We start from the raw sequence: 23280 nt of genomic DNA on the forward strand, positions 1-23280 counted from the left end.
GGTGGCCAACTCTCCCAGCAAAGAGAGGGGCCCTGGGACATGAGACTTTAAGTGCTAAAACAGGAAATGTCCTGGGTAAACTGGGGTGCATTGGTCTCACTTAAGGGCAACTAGATTCAAGTAATTACAGTGATTCCGTCACACACCTTGGCTTTCTCTGAGCAGTGTGGCCCATCTCACACTGGAATGCTTGATGCTAACAGGAACTTCTACAGGGCAAGCAAGGGCAGCAAGGACAATGGAATGGTCAGGCTCCATCTGTGAAATACCAGAGCAGCAACCAGGAGTAGGAGAGGTTTCCAAAACACTTTCTGAAGCCCGTTTGTCATTTTTTCCTTATATCTAATCGGGTGTTTTCATAAAACTCAGCAGAATATGTATACAAGTATAAAATGTATACAAGTATAAAATGTTCATATTACTCTGTCTTCACCTCTTTTTCCTTTCTGCTAGAAAGATGTCACACTCTCAATGCCAATTTCAGTCTATGTTCCAGCTACAACGATACCTCCTCTCTCTAGAAGCCTCAGGGGAATGTCTGGATGATGGAGAGCACTGTATCCATCCACACTTTACAATTTTAAAACTTAAAGCCACCCACCTACAGCACATGACGGGGCCAACTGCCAAGTACTGAACTGACAGAGATTCACACCATAATGCTAATTCTCTGCACAAGGAAGGAATAAAAGTATATGTCAAAAATCTGAAAATGATTGATGCCTGCCATCTCATCAAGACTGTCTGTCACACGATTTCGATTGATGATTTGAGATTGCATGTGAACAGGACACAGGTGCTGCAGCTTGCCTAACTAGCTCAACACTTATTCTCAGCAACACAAAGACAAATGAATCTCCACATCAGAATACTTTCCATAAAGTTCATTAGACTTTACTACATCTACAAAAGGCTTGAGGTGGTTGGCCTAATCTCAGGGATACTAAATCCCAACCATAGAGGACAGCTCAACAAATCAGCCACTTTCAAAGGTACTGGCGAGTCCAAGAGACCCAAAAGTGTGAGAAGCAGTGCTCTGGCCATTGTGAAGGCACTGAATTGTTTCCATCATTGGGGGAGAACATATCTACTCTCAGACAAGGATATCCCTGGATTCTCTGGCTGTCGAGTTGAGACTGCTAAGGACTCAGTCAGAGGTTTGTAATTAGAAGAACAACTCGTGATTTCAGTGACTATTTCTAAAGCACACTGTACTGTTTAAACATAACTCTTATGAATCTTGTCACTACAAATATTGAATTAGTAAACTCTCATCTCTAAAAAGGAACCCCAAATATTGACTTGAAAATAACCCACTTTTAGCCACAAGATTATAGACACGACCTGTTGAACCATTTATTTTGAATCTGCCTAATTAAGCAAGAGGATTTCAAATAACCAAATATTTCTATTATAAAACACAACCCAAAATAACTGTTAAGAAAAGTTATCTCACCTCCACCATCCTCACATAAACAAGGTATGTGAAATTGTTTTAATGTTTGCATAAATATTTAAAATGTTTCACCTTTAACAGAATAGGTAACTAGACAATGCCTCCTCTTTCCTCAGAGTTCAACATATTTGGACCCATTCTTTAGATGAATGCACTTGCTTATAAAAATGTGTGATGAATGTCACTACATTAGCACATAATAGATAATCCAAGTTATTTTCAGACTTAATCAGTTGTAAGTAAAGTGTGAGGGATTTGAGAACACAGAGAGAGGGCTGGTGGCTCCGCAGCTCCTGGTCAACATGGAAAATATGCAGCATTTCCCATGGAGCCTCTCAGTCTCACTGGCAGCTGCACGATCAGCAGGTCTCGATCCATCATCATTACTCCTTGGCCCCATATGGGCTGTGGGGACACATGGGTCTAATAACAAAAACTAATCACTTGGCAGTCATTTATGAAAGAGACATAGGAATGGAAAGAAAATCAGGAAAAATGAAACAGATGAATACAAAAGTACATTGAAGAGGGTGATGTTAAATGGAATGGGATTATAGAATATTTTAAGCAAATGTGAGTATTACAAGTAACAAACTACCTCTAATAGCAAAATATTGCCATAAAAATATATTATTAACGTTACATAATATATAATATTTCATTATAACATATTATAAATGCATCTTTAAATATCTTTAAAGTTTTAAGAGGATAAATCTAAAAATTAACTTTAAGATAAGTTTGGAACATGCATAGAAGGTAGAGATTTAACTTTGATAACTAACTCTGTTATCAAAGTTACTGGGACAGTGACCCGGGAGACAGAAGGAGAAAGAGCATTTGCTCCTGACTTCAAGGTTCTTACCATCTCCAGGAGAGACAAATGTACAATTATAACCACAGCTGGAGATGATAAGGCTAATAGGGAAATCTAAAAGAAGTAGTCTCTGATTTTTGTAATTTTATGACATTTCCTGAGAACCAAGAAAATCAGAAAAGCTCTCTAATTCTATGCATTTTGTCCCAATTACTCAGTTTCTCTATTTCAAGTAAATTGGATATAACACTCAAATAGGTTTCTGCCTTGATAAGTATTTATCCAACCTTATTCTAAAGTTTAATTCATTGTTCTGAAAATTGGATGAAAAAAAGTTAACTTCTTAAAGGTTTGTGGATAAAAAAATATATAGTCAAACCATAATGAAATTCTTCCTGAATACCGATGTTTAGAAATTTCCCTGCAGAAAATTGGCAGATATCTAATAGAGTACTGCTAAAACAAAACAAAACAAAACAAAACAAACAAACAAACAAAAAAAAAAGATCATCTTAAATTTATTTGGAATAAAATAAAAGGTTTTAAAAAATTCTCACTCCAGAAAAAAAAAAAAAAAGACAATTAACTGTGTAGTTCTGTGGTACAAAATCACTTGTAAAAAATCTCCTGGTGTCAAAACAGCATGGAACTGGTACCAAAACAGATATATAGACCAATGGAACAGAACAGAGGAGTCAGAAAGAACACCACACATCTACAACAATCTGATCCTTGACAAACCTGACAAAAACAAGAAATGGAGAGAGGATTCCCTATTTAATAAACGGCGTTGGGAAAACTGGCTAGCCATATGCAGAAAACTGAAACTGGACCCCTTCCTTACACCTTATACAAAAATTAACTCAAGACCTAAATGTTAAGACCTAAAATCATAAAAACCCCAGAAGAAAACCTAGGCAATACCTTTCATGACATAAGCATGGGCAAAGACTTCATGACTAAAACACCAAAAGAAATGGCAACATAAGCCATACTTGACAAATGGGATCTAATTAAACTAAAAAGCTTTGCTCAGCAAAAGAAACTATCCTCAGAGTCAACAGGCAACCTACAGGATGGGAGAAAATTTTGCAATCTATCTATCTGACAAGGGCTAATATTCAGAATCTACAGAGAACTTAAACAAATTTACAAGGGAAAAAAACATCAAAAAGTGGGCGAAGGATATGAACAGACACTTCTCAAGACATTTATGCGGCCAACAAATATATGAAAAAAAGCTCATCATTACTGGTCATTAGAGAAATGCAAATCAAAACCACAAGGAGATACCATCTCACGCCAGTTAGACTGGGGATCATCAAAAAGTCAGGAAACAACAGATGCTGGAGAGGATGTGGAGAAATGGAAACACTTTTACACTATTGGTGGAAGTGTAAATTAGTTCAACCATTGTGGAGGAAAGTTTGGTGATTCCTCAAGGATCTAGAACTAGAAACACCATTTGACCCGGCTATCCCATTACTGGGTATATACCCAAAGGATTATAAATCATTCTACTATAAAGACACATGCACACGTATGTTTATTGTGGCACTGTTCACAATAGCAAAGACTTGAACCAACCCAAATGCCCATCAATGATAAACAGGATTAAGAAAATGTGGCACATATACACCATGGAATACTATGCAGCCATAAAAAAGGATGAGTTCATGTCCTTTGCAGGGACATAGATGAAGGTGGAAACCATCATTCTCAGCAAACTAACACAGGCACAGAAAAACAAACACTGCATGTTTCCACTCATAAGTGGGAGTTGAAAAATGAGAACACATGGATACAGGGAGGGGACCAACACACACTGGGGCCTGTCAGCATGTGGGGGACTGGGGGTGGATAGCATTAGGAGAAATACCTAATGTAGATGATGGATTGATGGGTGCAGGAAACCACCATGGCATGTGTATACCTATGTGAAAAACCTGCCTGTTCTGTACATGTATCCCACAACCTAAAGTATAAAAAAAAATCTCTTGGTGTCACTTCTGCCATTCAAAGTCAAATGTTCTTCTAAATCGAAGTATTCATTAAATTAACATTGTAGAGGGTTTGTTTTTTAATGAAATAGTTTTTTTTGAAACCTCACTAATTGGTATAGTGACTCTTGCATGGCTCTTACATCGGTATACATATTTAAGTTTGAATTATTGCTAAATCCTATTTGTGAATAACTAACTTGGCCTTGTTCTTTAGTTCTGTGTTAACCTATTTGGTAGAAAGTGGCAAAAGTAGAGGCAAGAATAGCTCAAATCATGCAAGTGATGCTGAACTCAGTTTCTGTCATATATTTAAGCACATCTGATTATGGCCAACGTGTCCCTTCAACTTTCACTCTACATGATTGCAATATAGTTTTTCCACGAGTAAGTGAGAAGTGCAGATAACACTTTCAAAATAAAACAAAACAATGTTGGTGTGTAATAAGACCCTGAATAAGCTATTGATCTGTGAATTAGCACCAGGCACGATGTGAAGTAGTTTACATATATTATCTCAAATCACCTTCTTAGTCACTTAATGAGGTGCTATTATGATAAATATTTTAGGGTGAAAAGGACTAATCATTAAGAAGTGAGGTCACTTGCCAAAGTTTACATAGTAAGTAAGTGGTGGACCTGGGATTTTGACTCATTGATTAATTGACTCAACAAATAATTAAGTGTCTACTATGCACCATGCAGTGTGCTAGGGAGGGAAGAATCATTTACTTACTCCTCAGTGACTCTAAGGCAGATTTAAGGCATGGCTTCTCTAAGCTCTTGTGCTGTCATTTGCCGAATGACACAGACATGGTGATGATTTTTAAAAACATTATTAATGATTACCTTTGGCTTCTAATCCCTAACATGATATACTTATTTATTTATTACAGAAATCTTTGCGTTAGTTTTATTTTCCAAGCAAACACAAAACATGATGGTAGGAAAAAAGAGTCCAGGTTGTTCCTTTCATAAAATCTTATTCCTAGGTTTCTCTCTTGTGGCACTTTTAAAAGAAGTATCCATGAAAGCCAAGGTTTGATGTAAATAATCATTAGGAAGAGCTTAATGTTGACAAGTAGAAGTCGAGTTTGTTTTAGAAAAACAATAGGAAAACCTGTTACGTACTGTCTGCAATGCTAAATAAATATTTCTCATCAGCAGAAATGTCTGCTTATTACATTTTTGTTTTCCTGATTAGTATGCGTTATTCCTGAAATCAACTTGAAAAAAGATGCAATAAATGAGAAATTTAAATAACACAGGTATAAGACTCTGTTAACCTTGGGATCAAGGGATTATTTGATAATATTTTTAAAATGATAATACCTTTATATTAAGGCTAGGTTGTTGACGCACCTCACATTCTCCACCCCTTTCTGGCTTTGCAGAAGCCATGAGTGGGTCTGTGGAGTAAAGCCTTAGCCATCCCGTGTGGTTGTTGTTTGCTACTACAGCAGTAGCCATAGCTCTTACCCTCCCCTAGGAACAGCAAGTTGCATTGCTATCCCGGTTTCCCAGAAACTAATAAAAAAAGAGTAGGAAGTATAATGGTAGACTGCACGGTGGCACTAGTGGTGGACCAGGTGAAGTATATTGGATATCTGAGACTAGATGGGTTTTTTTTAAGTGTACTTACATAGAATCAAACAACATTTAACTTTCTGAATATGCATTTAGTAAGTATAAGGCACAAGTTGTTTCTGTACATTCATTTTCATGGAAGGGGTGTGTGTGTGTGTGTGTATGTGTATGTGTGCACGCATGCTCACATGTGTAGAAGACAAGGATTATAGAAGTAAAATAATAATGCAAGATATGCAAAATTTAAACAGTTAAAATTTTAGGAAACCTACATGATTTCTAATATTGCAAGATGAGAAAGCTTCTGCTAAAACCAACATACACAAAAATGTTACTTGTGAAATACTTTTCTAGAGATTTCACCCATGAGCAATAGAAGAAAAGGAAAGTTATTTAATATATTAGAAAACCCTAAGAAACATGGTCTATGGTCACTCCCTCTCTGGCACCTTTACCACAGTGATGACAGAGCTGCGCGGAAAAGAATTTCTCTGCCAGTTCAGCCATCTGCTGTCGGCTCACAAATGGAGTTAACAGTCTAAAAGGAAAGTTTGTTTTGAGGTGCCATTCCCATGTGCATACAATCCACAAACTGCAGTGTATAAACGTGGCTTAGTCTAATACCAAGTAAGACTTGGTTTTTTTGAAGAGCATATTGCACAGCATTTTCTGGAAATGCTCCCGATATTAGATACATGTCACATTTGCATAGAAACATATGGTCTTCAATGTGCAATCTCAAATCGTCTACAGAGACTCTGCAATCAGAGATTCCCTGTTTTAACTTCCTTTTATAAGTCAATTTTCACTTAGCAAACTATCACACTGTGGTGATTTGGAGGCATTATTTTAATTCCTAATGTAAATTTACTTTTAACAGATGTGATTCTATGAATCATATAAAAGCATATGATATCTTATTAGTTATTAGCTGAAATGACGCCAAGGGGTGTTACGTGCTGGAAACTAGAGCAACTGAGCCAAACCAAGCTCACCCCCATCACTGCCCTCACAGCTGGGTCTGGCCTGGCCCTTGTTCATTCTGAAGGTTGAGAGAAAAATGGCATCTTTATGATGCCCCCCTGCCCACCGTGATGCTCAGATATATTTCGCCCTATCCTAGAAGCAGCCCCACTACTATGAACAGTGGCTCTGAATATGTGGACTTGACAGATAGTACCTGTCATTGGCTTTCTATCTCTCTAGGCTCCATTCCATTCTGGGCTGCTGGTTTGAAAATGGATGTGCCCCAGGGAACCTGAATACAGTGAGTTCACACACAAGCAGGAAACAAGTGAGTTTGTTTTGGTTTGGGTTGAAGCAGTTGCTCAAACATGATAGGGAGAAGAGGTAAGGATTTCACTGTGCTTTAACAAAATCCTTCCATGGTAATCACTCCTGTACAATCACTATACAGAAACGAAGTGTGCACCAAAAGGTAAAGAATTTTCCTAGGACAAAACTGCAGCTCCACAAACAACCAACGGAGCTGTTCAGAAACCTCTTTCCCTGTTCTCTTACTTCCCTGAGTTTATCCCCAGGCCCCAGGGCCTCCCATTCCAGACGTGAAGAGGTGAAGACCAAGCCTGGAATAACTCTGAATACAACACAATTGCTCCTCACATATCAGCTGTTCTTTTCCCTGTTCACTACGGAGAAAACATAGGTAAATCATGGCACTTTCTGTCTAGCATTGAAAATGGTCATTTTAAGAATCAGGGCAGATGTTGGCTACACACAGAAAGCTGCCCAAGGGTAGGCTTGAAGCAAAATAAATTAAGAAACCCATCATGTACTCTTGAGTGCAGGGAAACAAACTGATAATAGCAAAAAGTATGCATCCTTTTCAAGTAAAGATAATGAGTCAACCTGCTGATTGCATATTGTGGTGACTGAATACATTGTGCAATGATTAACAAAAGAACTGATTGTTCATAATTCAAGGAATATCTTTCCATTTACTGAGGTTTTACTTAACCTCTAGCAATAGTTTTGTCAGGTTATTCACAAAGGCCATAAAATCTTTTGTTAGATTATTCCAAGGTTCAACATATTTTTGATGCACACAATTTTAAATGGTAACTTAGAAAAATCACATCTTCTGCCTATTGTTAGCATATAGAAATGCAATTGATTTCAGTATGCTGAATTTTATTCAGCAAAGTTATACATTCTCTTATGAATTTATATGACTTATCGTTATATTCTTTTGAGTTCTGTAGTCACATCAGCTATGAATAATGATAGGTTCTTACTTTCCAAACTTGAAACTTGCTATGTTTTGAATATGTCCCTCAAATTTCATATGTTGGAAACTTAATCCCCAAATTCGTATGTTGATGGTATTTGGAGGTGGGGCCTTTGGGAGGTAATTAAGATTAGATAAGGCCATCAGAGTGGGGCCCTCATAATGAGACTGGTGGCTTTATAAGAAGAGAAAAGAGATCTTAGCTGGCATGCTCTTGCCCTCTGCCATGTTATGACACAGCAGAAAGGTCCTGACCAGATACCATTGCCATGCTCTAGGACATTCCAGCCTTCAGAACTATGAGCCAAATGAACTCTTTTCTTTGTAAATTACCCAGGCTGTGGTATTCTGTTGTAATAACATAAAACAAAGACAACAACTTTTGTTCTTTTACTAGCCATATTACTTTTATTGGACTGGTCATAATGAATATAATCGTGTTTTTTCCCAATCTTAAAAATAACCTTTGAGCATTTTTGCCGTATTTTCCACAGTTTTTAAATAGATCTTTTTCTATTAGATTAATGAAAATTTGGCTGGGTTCAGAGGCTCACACCTGTAATCTAAGCAGTTTGGGAGGCAAAGGTAGATGAATTGCTTGTGCCCAGGAGTTCGAGACCAGCCTGGGCAACATAGTGAAAATCTGTCTCTACAAAAAAAAAAAAAAAAAAAAGCTAGCCGGGTGTGATGGTGCATGCCTGTAGTCCCAGCTACTTAGGAGGCTATGGTGGGAAGATCACAGGAGCCCAGGAGGCCGAGGCTGCAGTGTGCTGCAATTGTGCCACTGTACTCTAGCCTGGGTGACAGAGTGAGACCTTGCCCCTATACCCCTACCCCCAAAAACAAGAAAAAAAAAAATTCCCCTATTTCTAGTTTGATAAGTTTTTAACCATGACTGCATGAGAAATTTTTTAAAATACTTTTTCAGCATCTATTGAGATCATGTAATTGTTTTAATCTGTCAATATGGTGAATTACATTATTGATCATTTATGTTTACATAACATGACTATTTCGTGTTACTCCAGACAGGTATATCTGAAATAAATCCTAGAGGGTTGTGAGATATATATCTATATCTGTATATTTATCTATTTCTAAATTTGCTTTCCTAGTATTTTTAGTCTTATCATCCTTTAACAACATTTTAATTTCAGATTTATAATTGTTAAGTGTACTTTTTTATTCCTAACATTATTTGTGTCTTTAGTATTTTTTTCTTGATCAGTCTTGTGAGATGTGTATCTATTTTCTTTGCTTTTTAAAGAGCAAACTATTATATTTATTATATTTATTTTATTTTTTTCTTTGTTGATGTCTGGAATTATTTTTATTATTTTATTTATCTATTTTCTTTAGGTTCTTTCTGTTGTATTTTTTCTGACATCTTATGTTGGATGCTTAGTTCACTAATTTTCAGCCTCTGTTCCTTTCTGATGAAAAAAAATAAAGCTCACCAATTTTCCTTGAAGAGCCATTATAGCCACACATGTAAAAGGATCAATTTTTAATATACAGAATATTTTTTATTTTGTATTTTTCTTACATTAATAATACTGTCTAATTTCCTTTATGATTTCTTCTTTGACCCATTAGTTATTTAGAAGGTTTTCTTAATTTTCAATATGGGTTGACCTAGTTAAGTTTTCTAACTTCATTCCATTGTATTCAAAGAATGCTGGGTATAAGAAATTAATCTTTGGCTTTGATGATTCTTGCTTTATGATTTAACTATATGTGTCTGAATAAAGAGAATGTATTATTTGTGATGAATATCACATTTATAAATTTGTGTCAGATATAGTACTTATGTATTATATATATTTTTATATAGCATTTGTTAATTTTATTGCTTAAATTTTTTCTATGGTGCCCTCTTATTTCACTGAGACAAATAGATTAAGAAATCTCCCATTACATTGCTGAAATGACCTATTTCTTCTTTTAAACAGAGCTTCAAGCTCATTCATATTTTTTTGGTAATTATTTTACTTGAAACAATGGTGTTGAAGATACTGGCTATCAAGCATTGAAGACTAACAATCCCTAAGAGACAGAAGCAAATAAGGTGAGTCTTAACATTACTCCAACTTACTGCCTTGAGAGCGTTTCCCGGGTAGGGCCTAAGGCTAAAGTGAGGAGATAAAACAGAGTTGAGGGAGACCATAGCCTCTAAATTTCACAGGACAAAATATTGGTGAGAGGTGGTCAGAGACAGAGTGTCAGAGATCTGCAAAGACTTGCTCAAGTTTATGCAAGTGAGAAAACTGAAAAGAATCTACCGCAAAGGATTAGAGATAACAGTGTCAGGGACCCACAAGGGTAAGGAACAGTGCCTCTTATACCCACCAGTGAGACTGAAAACCTTGCTGGTTCACAGGGCATTGAGTAGAATACACAGCGTGGCCGGCCTCTGGTGGGCAATAGTAAGCCCTAGACTGACCCTTATTCCAGTTCTGCCTAACAACCAACAACGTGACCTGGAAGGATAAAACTATTTCCAAGTAACTTAACTCGGTCCCAGAACAACGACCAAAAATATTTGTAGAAGAGAAAAAAAAATCTAATAATCCACAAAGCATAAGTCACAATATCTGATATCCAGATATTGTGGTCAATAGAAACTGACCACGAATGCAATAAATACCAAGATCTCAAATCAATGACATTTTCTATAATATAAAACTAAATAAAGAAGAATAAATTAAATCCAAAGAAAGTGAATCATAGTCAAAATCAATTATATAAAACAGGGATGGACAAATTTTTTCTGTAAAATGTCAGACAATAAATATTGTCATCTTTGTAAGTCTCCTATGGTTTTGCTGCATATTCTTATTATTTCTTTTTACAACCCTTTAAAAGACTAAAAATCATTCTTAGATCCAAGGCCTTACAAAAACAGGGCTAAATTTGGTCTACAGACTGTAATTTACCCAATACTGAAGTAAAAGGCAAAAAAGAAAGAGAGAGAAAGAGAGACAGAAATTCTAAAAATCAACAGCAAAGTAGTTGAGATAGTACAATAGATAAACCTGTAGGCAGAGAGAGAAGACATAAATTATAACATCAGCAATGGCAAAGGCAAATCTGTACACTACAGATTGTACAGATATTAAAAATATAAAGACAGATTATGGACAATTTTATACCAGTAAATTTGACAACTTGGATGAAACGGACAAATTCTTTGAAAGACACAGTCAGTCAATAAAAAAGAGATAATAACCTGAATAGAATTTGTTGAAGAGACTGAATTTGTAAAAACCTTTTAGTGAATTCTAGCAAATATTTAGGGTAAAAATTATATGAATCTACACAAACTTTTGCAGAAAATTAAAAAGGAATGACTGGCCTGGCGTGGTGGCTCACGCCTATAATCCTAGCACTTTGCAAGGCTGAGGTGGGTGGATCACTTGAGGTCAGGAGTTCAAGACTAGCCTGGCCAATATGGTGAAACCTCATCTCTACCAGAAATACAAAAATTAGCCAGGCGTGTTGGCACGCGCCTGAAATCCTAGCTACATGAGGGGGCAGAGGCAGGAGAATCGCTGGAACCCAGGAAGCAGAGGTTGCAGTGAGCTGAGATCGCGCCACTGCACTCCAGCCTCAGCAAGAGAGTGAAATTCTGTCTCAAACAAATAAATAAACAAACAAAAAATGAATGACTACTTCCCAACTCACTCAATGAAGCCACCACTGCCATGATACCAAAACCAGATAAAATATTACATTCCTCATAAACAGATAAAAAATTAACATTTTCACAAATGAAATTCAACACTGTATTTTAAAAAGTACATTATGATCAAGTAGAGTATATTCCAATAATGAGAGGTGATGCAAAACAGGAAGAGATGTAAACTTCCTTGCCCTGATAAAGAGAATCTATGAAAAACGTACAGCTGACTTTATAGTTGACGGTAAAAGACTGAAGGCTTTCCCCGTAAAAGGAAGAACACACTGAGGATGTCTGCTCTCATCACTTCTATTCAACATTGTACTGGAGGTTTTAGTCAATGCAATAATTCAAAATAAAGAACTCCAGATAAACAAAAGACATCGAGGCTGGGAAAGAAGAAGAAAAACTGTCTTCCTTCAAAGATGGAACAGTTTCTATGTGAAAATCCTATGGGAACTCCTACCAGAAGTACTAAGTGAGTTTAGCCAAGTTGAAAGAGAATAAGCTCAATATACAAAATTAATTGTATTTCTACATACTAGCAACAAACTGTTGGAAAATTAAAATGTTAACACTACCATTTATCACATCATTAAAAAAATATATAAAACAGGAAAACATGTGACCAAACAACAGAAAAAGACAGAAGAGACATTGAAAACCCAAAACAAAACACCACTGAGAGGAAATAAAGTAGCCTCCAGTAAATGAAGTATGTTATGTTACGGGTTAGAAGACTCAGTGTTGTCAAAATATCAATACTCTCCAAATTCATCTATAGATTCATTGCAATCCTAATCAAAATCCCAACAGGCTTTATTTATTTATTTTGGAAACTGACAAAGTGATTCTACATTTTATAGAGTAACACAAATGACCTGGAATATCTAAAACAAAGTTAGAGAACACTACCAGGTTTTTAGAACTAATCAACCTACCGTAAAAAAAGAGTACATTATTGGTACAAATACAGACAAATAGATCAATAGAAAAGACTCCAGAAACAGACACAAACATGTTGACAACTGATCTTGATAAAGGAGCAGAGGCTATTCAGTGCAGAATGAATAGTCTTTTCAAAATACCATACTGTAGCAATTAGAGATTGATATGCAAAAAATGAACTTTGATTTCTGCTTTACATCGTATACAAAATTAACACACAATTGATCATAGTCTTAAATTTAAAACCTAAAACTATATAACTTCTAGAAGAAAACAAAATAACTCCTTTATGACCTTGGGTTAAGAAAACATTTTTTAGCTATGCTCCCCAAAGCATGACAAAAAAAAGAGCAAATTTACAAATTAAATGTGTCAAATTTAAGACTTTCTGCTTGTGAAACATACTATTAATATATAGAAAAGACAAGTCACAAAGTTGGATAAAGCATTTGCAAGTTATATATCTGATAAAGAGGACTTACGTCTGCAATGTACCACATGCAGAACTCAGTGGTAAGAAAACAACCCACCAGCCTGGGCAACAGAGCGAGACCATGACTCTATAAAAAATAAAAAATAAATAAAAATCCAAGCAAGGTGGCATGTGCCTGTAGTCCCATCTCTTCAGTAGGCTGAGATGGGAGGATCACTTGAGCCTAAGAAGGTTGAGTCTGCAGTGATCCATGATCCTGCCACTGTACTCCAGCCTGGGACACAGAGCAAGACCATGTTTCCAAAAATAAAAATAAAAAATAAAACAACCCAATAAAAAGTGGAAAATGAAGAAAACAACCCAATAAAAAAACGGGCAAAAGATTTGAATGGACACTGCAGCAAAGAAGATACATAGATGGCAAATAAGTACCTGAGAAGATGCCCAGCATTACTTTCGATTAGGAAAACGCAAATTAAGACCACAATGAGATACTACTACATGCCTGTCAAATTGAATACCTTTTAATTAAAAGGTAGACCAAACTAAGTGTTGTCAAGAATACAAAACAACTAGAATTCAACTGTGTTTCTGGTCTAAATGAAAAATGGTCCAACCACTTTGGAGAACAGATTGCCATTTTCTTTGGGACCAGACCATTTCTCAGGGAGGTATTTGCACAAGAGGCAAAAAAAAGCACATGACTACACAAACAATTGTTATACAAATGTCCAGCTTTACATGTATTCGTCAAAACCTATTTAAACCCAAATGTCAGAACAGATAAACAAACCGTAGTATATTTATGCAATGAAATAATACTCAGCAATAAAAAGGAAGGCACTTGTAAAATACACTATAACATAGATGAATCTCAAAATGATTGTAATGGATGAAAGAATCCAGTCAAAATGTATATACCCTGAGGTTTTTGTGTGTTTGTGTGCGTGTGTCTATGTGTGTGTGTTTATAAAAATATATATAACTTTTTTGCTAGAGTTTTTTTCCTGTGGTATAAAAACAAGGTAGTTTTCCTCCCACCTTTGAGTAGATAAGCATACTTAACATTAAATGTCAAAGCTAGACACCAGAAAGGTTTTGAGCCACCCCCTCCGGACACCAGAGTGCTACTTGTTCTAACATACCCTACTGGGTCAGATACAAATGAAAGACAGACTGCAGCAGGGGACACAGAGCTCAGTAATATTGACAGCGGGGTTCAAAAGGATTTGAGACACGGACTTCACAAACAGCAGCACCATAGGTCTCCCTGAAGCACTCCCAGTGAATTCCTATGGTCGGCAATATCTGGAAAATCCCTGCACCCAGGTCATCCCACCAGGTGGCCCTGAGAACCAGAACTACTTTTTATCACTGTGCTTCAGGTAGTCTATGAAGCAGAAAAGGCAGATTATGGAAAGTTGTCACAATGAACAAGGTGAGTCAAACCGAAGGACTGCCTTTACTTAAGCACAAAACAGAAAAGGCTGTGTGTCAAACTTTCTGAACCATTTATCTTTTGTAGACTGCTGAAGACTATTGAGTTCAACGTCTCTTAATCCAAAGCACTGTTTTAGGAAAGATAATCTACGTGGCAAAAAATCTGGTCAGGTCAGTGTGACTGTGCATCCTGGGGCCATCTTGATTATGAAAAACTCTAATGTGGGAGGAGAGAGACTTTCAGTAACAATCACTCGGGGAAGAGCATGGCATCACCCTGAAGGGCATGGATTAACAGATAAATAGTGAAGCAGGTTAAAATCTAATAGTCACATTCCTGTAGAAGATATCTTCATCTCACATCTAATTATTTTCTTTTCCATTGCTCTTCTCTAATTAGTACTTGCTTAGTAATGGAAGCATCGAGAAAGGACAGAGGGAGTATTATAATTCTAGCAATAGAAAGCTAGACACCTCATTTTCTAGATTTGATTGCACATCTTAAAAGTATCCATTTTTTCCCCAAATTTAAATGGCACCTATAATGGCATAATTTAAACTTTAAGTACATAGGATGAATAGATGGGGACTGAATGCAGCATGCTTACTTTAAAACAAAAATGTGGGTTCTTTATTTCCTAATGAGTAAACAAAAATAGAACTTTCTCTATAATTTTCAATGCTGTATTTTATTTTGATTACCTTTAGTAGTATGTTGAATGAGAAGTTTTTCACACACCAATGTCCACTGCAAGTGTTTTTAGAAGTTCTCACTAAGTGGTGGTAGCAGACCAATGCCACCATGCTGTCAACCTCATTGTACGACAGGTTAATTTAGTCAGCTTCCCATATTTTCCAAGTTCTGATTTTATTTTCACCCCCTTAAACAATGAAAGTCACATTAGAGTTGACTCTAAGCTACCTAGAGTAAGAATGGATGGTTAGCAGAAAGTACATATGCAATCACCAAGTCTAATTTTTATCTTTCTCTTGAATACGCAGCACAAAAATTACTGGAACTGCTAAAGAAAAAAATGAAATTGAGTGTTAAGCATTTCAGCAGCTATTCTTTCACATATATTAAATGCTATTTAGCCATTATATATTATATACATAAAATAAATGCTAAATGCTAAAATGTTAAATTTTAAAAATTAAGTATACATACATGAATAAAATTTAAATATTCATATTCATATATGTTTACTTAATTTTTTGAAGAATATTAAAGGTAAGACAAATATAGAGACATGAATAACACACAATCTGCAAAAATTAACTTTTGGATTCATCGACTATGTAGTTTACCTTGTACATATTTCCTGGAATTTTGGAAAGTAGCATGATGTAATAGAAAGAGCATAGACATTAGAATTAGATAGACTGATATCGAAACCCCACAGCCTACATGATTTTGAGCATGTATTACTTAAGTTGTAGTGTCCTCACCTGTGAAATTTCTTATAAATCCAGTGTGGGGCTTGACCAATTTTATGCGTCTATAGTGTCAGTATTTGCTCGCACATGCTGGCTAGCAAAGAATGTACAGTTTTTAATTTGCAAATATGCCGGAAGTAGAGACAAAGTGTACACTTACAACTTAAGCATGCAATTCTCCATAGCTTTTATAATGATTGTAGTTGTATTATTATTTTATTGTTGTAAGTTCCACAAGTTTCCTTGATTATCTGAATATAACCAAACCAGTTTCCTTTATCCATTCACATGAAATGGATGTATTTGTCTAGAATTTAATTCTGCAGCATATGAAACTTTGTCTCTTCAATGTTATGTATTCCTATGACATTCTCTGGACCATTCTCAACCAAAGAGGAAGGTATACACACCATTCCTTGATTTTTAAAAACTCACCAGTAAAAGAAAACAAAAAGAGCGGTTATTACCGTACCTCGGCATTTAAAATAGCAAGGCAGAAGCATAAATCTTCTGACCATTTACTCACAGTTGCTCACGAGACAGATAGTGGCAACTTTTAGGAAGACAAGATGAGAATAAAATTGCATCACAAAGCAGTCGCTTGATTACCAATATTAAAATCATTTGTACTTATCATGAACAATAGGGAGATCAGACCTTCTTCTAACTCTAAATGAGTAATATAACAGATTATAGTCTCTCTTTTGGCCAGAATCGCAAAATGTACTTTTTAAACTATACTTTAAAAATATGGATCATATGAGGTATGCATAAAAATGAGATGGGATTTCTACCTCTAATTAACAAGCTGGATAAGCTAGAGTAAGTGTATGACAAATCTCTACTATAGCCAATTATATTCCAATGAAGCAATAAAGCATACATTTATTACATAATTTAACGGATATAAATATGTATATTTTTAGTTCCTCCCTTCCTTCGTTACACTGAGGAATTTTCCTTTGGACAGTGCTATCCTCAGATGTTTTACTCTTTGTATTATTTGTCTTTATTAAGCAAATAAATTACTAGTTTATTTATGCAGTTATACTTATTTGGAGACTTAAAATATCATATGAAAGTTTTTTTTAAACACAAACACAATTTACTTTTCCTCAGTCAATTAAAAAAAAATATTGTTACTCTCACTTAAACAAAAGAATATACATCAACAACAGAAATACTCATTAAATGGAACTATGTCAGGCTCTGTGGGAGATTAGAAATATAAAGCCTTATAAGACAGTCTACAGGTTTGAATTTCTCTTTAAAAATATTTATTATATTTTTCTGTTTTCATAGAATTAGAGAATAATATACAGTTTCATGTTATATTGATAATAGAGAAATTGAGACTTTATTTACAATTTAATTATAGGTGTTTGAAATTATGTTCTCGGCTAGACATCTAAAATGTCTCACATTAATTAAGAGACTTTTTAAAACGCAAGATATGAGAACTGGAACTTAAATTTTAAAACATCTCTCTCTATATATATTACAATTTAGTTTTTCATTTTGTGTGTGTGTGTGTGTGTGTATACATGTATACACACACATACACACACACACACACACACACACATATCATTTCTGAGAGGAGTCAGGAATTACCTCTAAACAATATATACTGTTTCTCTGAAGTCCTTCACTGATTATTTCCCATATTGAGTACTGAAACAAAAACCATTTACCTAACTGCACCTGTAGTAGCAAGAAGAAAAGTCCATTTCTTCACCATGAATAAAAGGCAAAAATAAGCAGGAAAGTGGGTTGGAGATTAAAAAAGAAATTGCTCAGCACAAACTGGATATTTCCTTTTGAACCAAATTTTTTAAAAAATCGTAGTCAATTTTGATGGATTCTAACATTCATTTCAGGGACCCTGAGTGACATAAAGGAAACCAAGTCAGGAACAAGGTGTCTATCTTGGGAAATCTCTTGTGAGGCAGAATTTGTTTACAAGGTAAAGGATTAATTAGGTTTACCTTAATTGATCTATTTGACAAATATTCGAATATAATTTATTACGAGCAAAGATCAACCCATCAAAAGAAATGAAGATTCTGCATATAACTGCCCAGCAGATCCGTCTATAGGTTGATACAGGCAGTACTTACACAGGAGTCTTGTTGGTCCTTCAGTATACAGGGGTATCTTAGACATTCTATGTGAGGGCACTGTGGGCACTTTACACCTGCCACATTCAGAGACAAGGCCGAAACCACCACCACGTGTCCTTTATTCTCTCCCTTAAATGTAGAGTTCTGTAATTAAGTATCATCTACTCTTGGTCACTATGGCTTGGCAGGATTAACCTGTTCAATAAATTGACTATGTAATGTAGAAAGCAGAAAATGTTCTTGCAGCTTTAATCTTCTCTAACTGAAAGATGCTAATCTTTCTACTCTGTGTTCCTGAATTGTGCCCCTTACTGCTCTCATAGCCTCCCCACAACCCCCATCCCATTTCTTCCAGGGCCATCATTTCCTCTTTCAGGACAAGAAATGACTACAGTGTTCATGAATATAATACCATGGTTTATACCATGGTAAGAGACTGTGTTTCACTATGACTGCTGTAAGGTGGTCACATGGGCCACAGACCACCATAGTAGACCACAATATTTAAGAAAAATCTAATATATAAAACATACATTTTTTTGCTTAGTCAAAACAAAGTTTAAATTCCAATATTAAAATCACATAAAGTTATTTTGAGGATATCAACAAACTGATTCTAAAGCTTATATGGAGAAGAAGAAGACCCAGAATAGCCTACACAACACTGAAGAAGAACAAATATCACTGGTACCACTCAACTTTAACGCTTACTATAATGACACAGTAATAAATAAAGTGTGATTGTTGGTAAAAAAAAAAAAAAAAAAAAATAGATAAGATAGACAATAAACAAATCAATGGAGAGCCCAGAAATAGATCCACACAAACACAGTCAACTGATCTTTGACAAAGAGGCAAAGGCAATAGAATGGAGAAATAATCACCTTTTCAACAAATGATGCTGGAAGAAACAGACATCCACATGCAAAAAAAAAAAAAAAAATAGAATAAATCATTACAGCTTACATCCTTAGCAAAAATCAACTAAAAATGCACCATGAACTTCGAAATAAAATGCAAAACTATAAAACATGGAGAAGATAACAAATGAGATCATCTAGATGATCTTGGGTTTGCTGGTGATTTTTTAGATGTAACACCAAAGGCACAATCCATGAAAGAAATAATTGATAGGCAGGGCTTCATTAAAATTAAAGACTTCTGCTCTGCAAAAGACACTCTCCAGAGAATGAAAAGCCAAGTCACAATCAGAGAGAAAATATTCACAAAATACATATCTGATAAAGGACTAGTATCCAAGATATACAAAGAAGTCTTGCAACTCAGAAACACGTAAGTAAGGGACCCATTTTAAAATGGTCAAAAGATCTAAGCAGACATCTTACCAAATAAATAAATAAATACAGCTGGCAAGTAAGCATATTAAAAGATGCTCATTGTCATATGTCATTATGGAATTTAGAAATAAAACACAATTACATAGTACTGCCCACCTAGTTGATGGCTAAAATTCAGAACACTGATAACAGCCAACGCTAGTGAGAATGTGGAGTAAAAAGAACTCTCATTCATTGCTGGTGGGAATGCAAAATGTTACGGCCGGTTTGGAAGATAGTTTGGCAGTTTCTTACAAAACTAAGCAGATTTACCATGCAATCCAGCAGTCACGCTTTATTTATATCTGGACAATACCTGGAAACAAGAAGTCCATTAATGCATCAGCAGGTGAATGAACAAACTCTGGTTTATCCTTACAACAGAATATTATGCAGCAATAAAAAGAATTATTGAGTCACAAATAGATAGGAAGGAAATTTAAACGCATATTGCTAAGTGAAAGTCTGTCTGTGAAGGCTATATACTTTCTGGCTCTAACTAAAAGATATTTGGAAAAAGCAAAACTATGTGTAGAAGCAGTGAAAGATCAGTGATTGCCATGGGTTCAGGGGAAGGAGGGAGGGATGAGTACATGGAGTACAAGGTATGTTTAGGGCAGTGGTGCTCTTCTGTATGATGTTATAATGGTGGATACATGCCATTTAGGCATTTGCCAAAACCCACAGAATGTACAACACAAAGAATGAAGCTGAATGGAAGCTATGGACTTCAGTTAATAATAACGTATCAATATTGCTTCACCAATTATAACAAATGTAACACACAAATGCAAGATGTGTTATTAACGGGGAAAGTGTATGTGTGTGTTGGGGGAGAAATAGGAAAAATCTTTGTGCAATTTTTCTGTAAGTGAAATTTGTCTGTAATCCAAAAATTGCTCTAAAAGTTAGTTTATGAATTTTAGCAAACAGTTTGGAATATTTTTCCAAATCTTTATTTATCACTTGCCATACTGAAAGTTACCTGGCACGATTCTTTCCAGTCTTGTAAGCTATCAAAATACTTCCACAATCTAATTCAATCAATCTTGGTATTTTACTGTTTGAGAATCTTACCCTTATTTACAGATTTAAGGTTTTTCTATTCCTTCTTTATAAAATAATAATTAAATTGTTTAATGAAAGCATTTCTGACTATAAACTTCTAAGTGCTACAAATTTACATTACTCTGTTCATAAAAGAACTTATTTTTGGTTTCTTATCTTTGAGACAATGCCATATTCATGATAAAAATACACTTCACCAAGTTTGAAATAGTTCTAGTAGATACTATTAAAGATCATTAAAAACTCTTGAGTGGATGCATTTAGCTCTCTAAATCTAGAGTGCAGCATATCATAAAGTGTCTCCTATCCCTATCTTAACATTTTAGACTTTTTTTCTCCAAAGTAGGTGCTCACTATCAGAAATCACCTTGTTTAGGCCAGGCAGAGAGGCTCATGCCTGTAATCCCAGCACTTTGGCAGGCCAAGGCGGGTGGATCACTTGAAGTCAGGAGTTTGAGATAAGCCTGGCCAACACGGTGAAACTTCCTATCTACTAAAAATAAAAAAATTAGCTGGGTGTGGTGGCGGGTGCCTGCAATCCCAGCTACTGAGGAGACTGAGTCAGGAGAATCATTTGAACCTGGGAGGTGGAGGTTGCAGTGAGCTGAGATTGTGCTACTGCACACCATCCTGGGTGACACAGTGACACTGTCTCAAAAAAAAAAAAAAAAAAAAATATATATATATATAATCACTTTCTTCACATATTTGTTTACTTGTTTCCTAAATCATCTCTCCCATTTTCCCAGCCCATCAGCCCCATAGGAACACACGTACATGGAAGAGCCACAGCAGAGGAAAAGCACCAGCTAAATAAATATTTGGGAGGTGACTGATTGAATAAATTAACTTATCTAGATTTGGTTTGTCAAGGACATTCGGAAAATTAGGTAGAATTTAGCTCCACAAATGTTGAGAAAGTTGTTTTCAGAGCCCTAACATGGCCAATTCATTTCACTGAGCTAGAAAATGGGGCTGACAGATGTTAACTCAACTTGTCCAAAGTCTTAGTAATGGAATCAGGAAAAAATTCAATCACTTGACTTTTAACCAATCATCTTTTTTACTGCAAGAGTTAATTTGCTAGTGAAATCTCCTCAGTATTTTCTCAAAAAAGAATAAAACCATGAGTTAAGTATTCCCTTTTCTTTGCTATAACTAAAAATACCTTTTAAAATTAAAAAAAAAAAACATAAACATGGTTATAAGTCATCTCACTTCCTGCATTTGAGGCAGCTAAACCAGTATTTCCCAAAATGTCTCAATACCCATTTCTTGATCTGCTGCAAGGAAAAATATTGTTCAGTGGTCAAATACGTTCAAGAATCATTATTATTATACAGAGAATAGACATTTGCCTCTTAATGGAATTGGAAAATTCCTACGGTAAAGATACATGTTTAGTTAAGGGTTTCCTAAACTATTTCACTGTGGCATCCTCTTTTCAAAGAAGCCATCAATATTCTATAGAACGAATATGCCATAGAACACATTTTTATTTGAAAATCTTTTATAATTGGCTTATATTATTAAGTTTTATTCTTCAAAATGTTTTCTAAACTGTCTCACTTCTCATCCCATGTCATACAATATTTTATAATTTTTCAAATTCTCACTTTTCAGTTACGTTCTCACTAAAATATGGCAAAATATAATTTATATATACATATGTGTGCGTGTGTGGGTGGGTGGATGTGGGTGTGGGTGTGTGGTACCTGGAACAAAATAAGTGGAAAAATTTGTTTCCTCTCTCTTATCGCACTCCTTTAAAAATAACACCAACAGAAAGTGTGCTTTCTAATAGTGCAACTTATGGTCCATTTATTTTTTAATATTTATTATTTAATCCATGGCACTCACTTTTCTGAACTGCAGTAAGGTGTTCTTCAACAATTCCTAATTTTTCTGTGAATCGTTTACTTGGGCAATGCCACATTCACATATACATCCCCTAACATTTGCATTTATTCAGTTTCCTTTTAAAATAAGTGCTAAACAAATTAATGGATTTTGAAGGAAAAAGGCTTTCCTTTCAAAAGAATGGTAACCTTTATTTAATTGTTTTTAGGTATTTCCTATAAAACCTCTGTCCACTCTCGATACAGTCAGACATCTTTTTTTGTTTTTTGAATATTAAAAATAAGCACATAAGTCATTTGTTCTTTAAAAAACAAACAAAAAAACCAAAAAACAAAAAACCTACAAAGTCATGCAAACCAGAAATCTTTCACAGAGGTCAAGAAGTCAAAGGGACCGGGCGCGGTGGCTCATGCTTGTAATCCCAGCACTTTGGGAGGCCGAGGCGGGCGGATCACGAGGTCAGGAGACCGAGACCACGGTGAAACCCCGTCTCTACTAAAAATACAAAAAAAAAAAAAATTAGCCGGGCGTGGTGGCGGGCGCCTGTAGTCCCAGCTACTCGGAGAGGCTGAGGCAGGAGAATGGCGTGAACCCGGGAGGCAGAGCTTGCAGTGAGCCGAGATTGCACCACTGCACTCCATCCTGGGCGACAGAGCGAGACTCTGTCTCAAAAAACAAACAAACAAACAAACAAAAAAGAAGTCAAAGGGAAACACCGACAATGGTAAGATCCTTGTGAGGCTCTCCTCCACCTTTCTTGTTACTTCTGTGTTTCCTTGGCACACCACGGGCCAGTGGCTACTAACACCTCTGCTTAGTGATGGAGTTAGTGGTTCTGCACCTCTGA

General features: G+C 35.7%; 1 protein-coding gene across 12 annotated transcripts in view; it reads right to left on the minus strand.

The window, feature by feature from the left end:
• Nucleotides 1–23280, minus strand: part of PRKN (parkin RBR E3 ubiquitin protein ligase) — a 1390810-nt gene that overhangs the window by 999931 nt on the left and 367599 nt on the right. Inside the window, exon 1 of one of the 12 annotated variants that reach the window (XM_055269048.2) lies at nucleotides 15311–15489. The exons of 10 other annotated variants lie outside the window; for them this stretch is intronic. In XM_055269048.2, the coding sequence (XP_055125023.2) occupies nucleotides 15311–15412 (102 nt within the window). In that variant the 5' untranslated portion in view covers nucleotides 15413–15489. Of the gene's footprint in view, nucleotides 1–146; nucleotides 187–15310; nucleotides 15490–23280 lie in introns of those variants that run through there. One more of the 12 variants, XM_055269104.2, reaches the window with a different exon arrangement.

This window comes from Symphalangus syndactylus, chromosome 2 (genome assembly GCF_028878055.3).
Source record: "Symphalangus syndactylus isolate Jambi chromosome 2, NHGRI_mSymSyn1-v2.1_pri, whole genome shotgun sequence".
Classification (NCBI taxonomy): Eukaryota; Metazoa; Chordata; class Mammalia; order Primates; family Hylobatidae; genus Symphalangus; species Symphalangus syndactylus.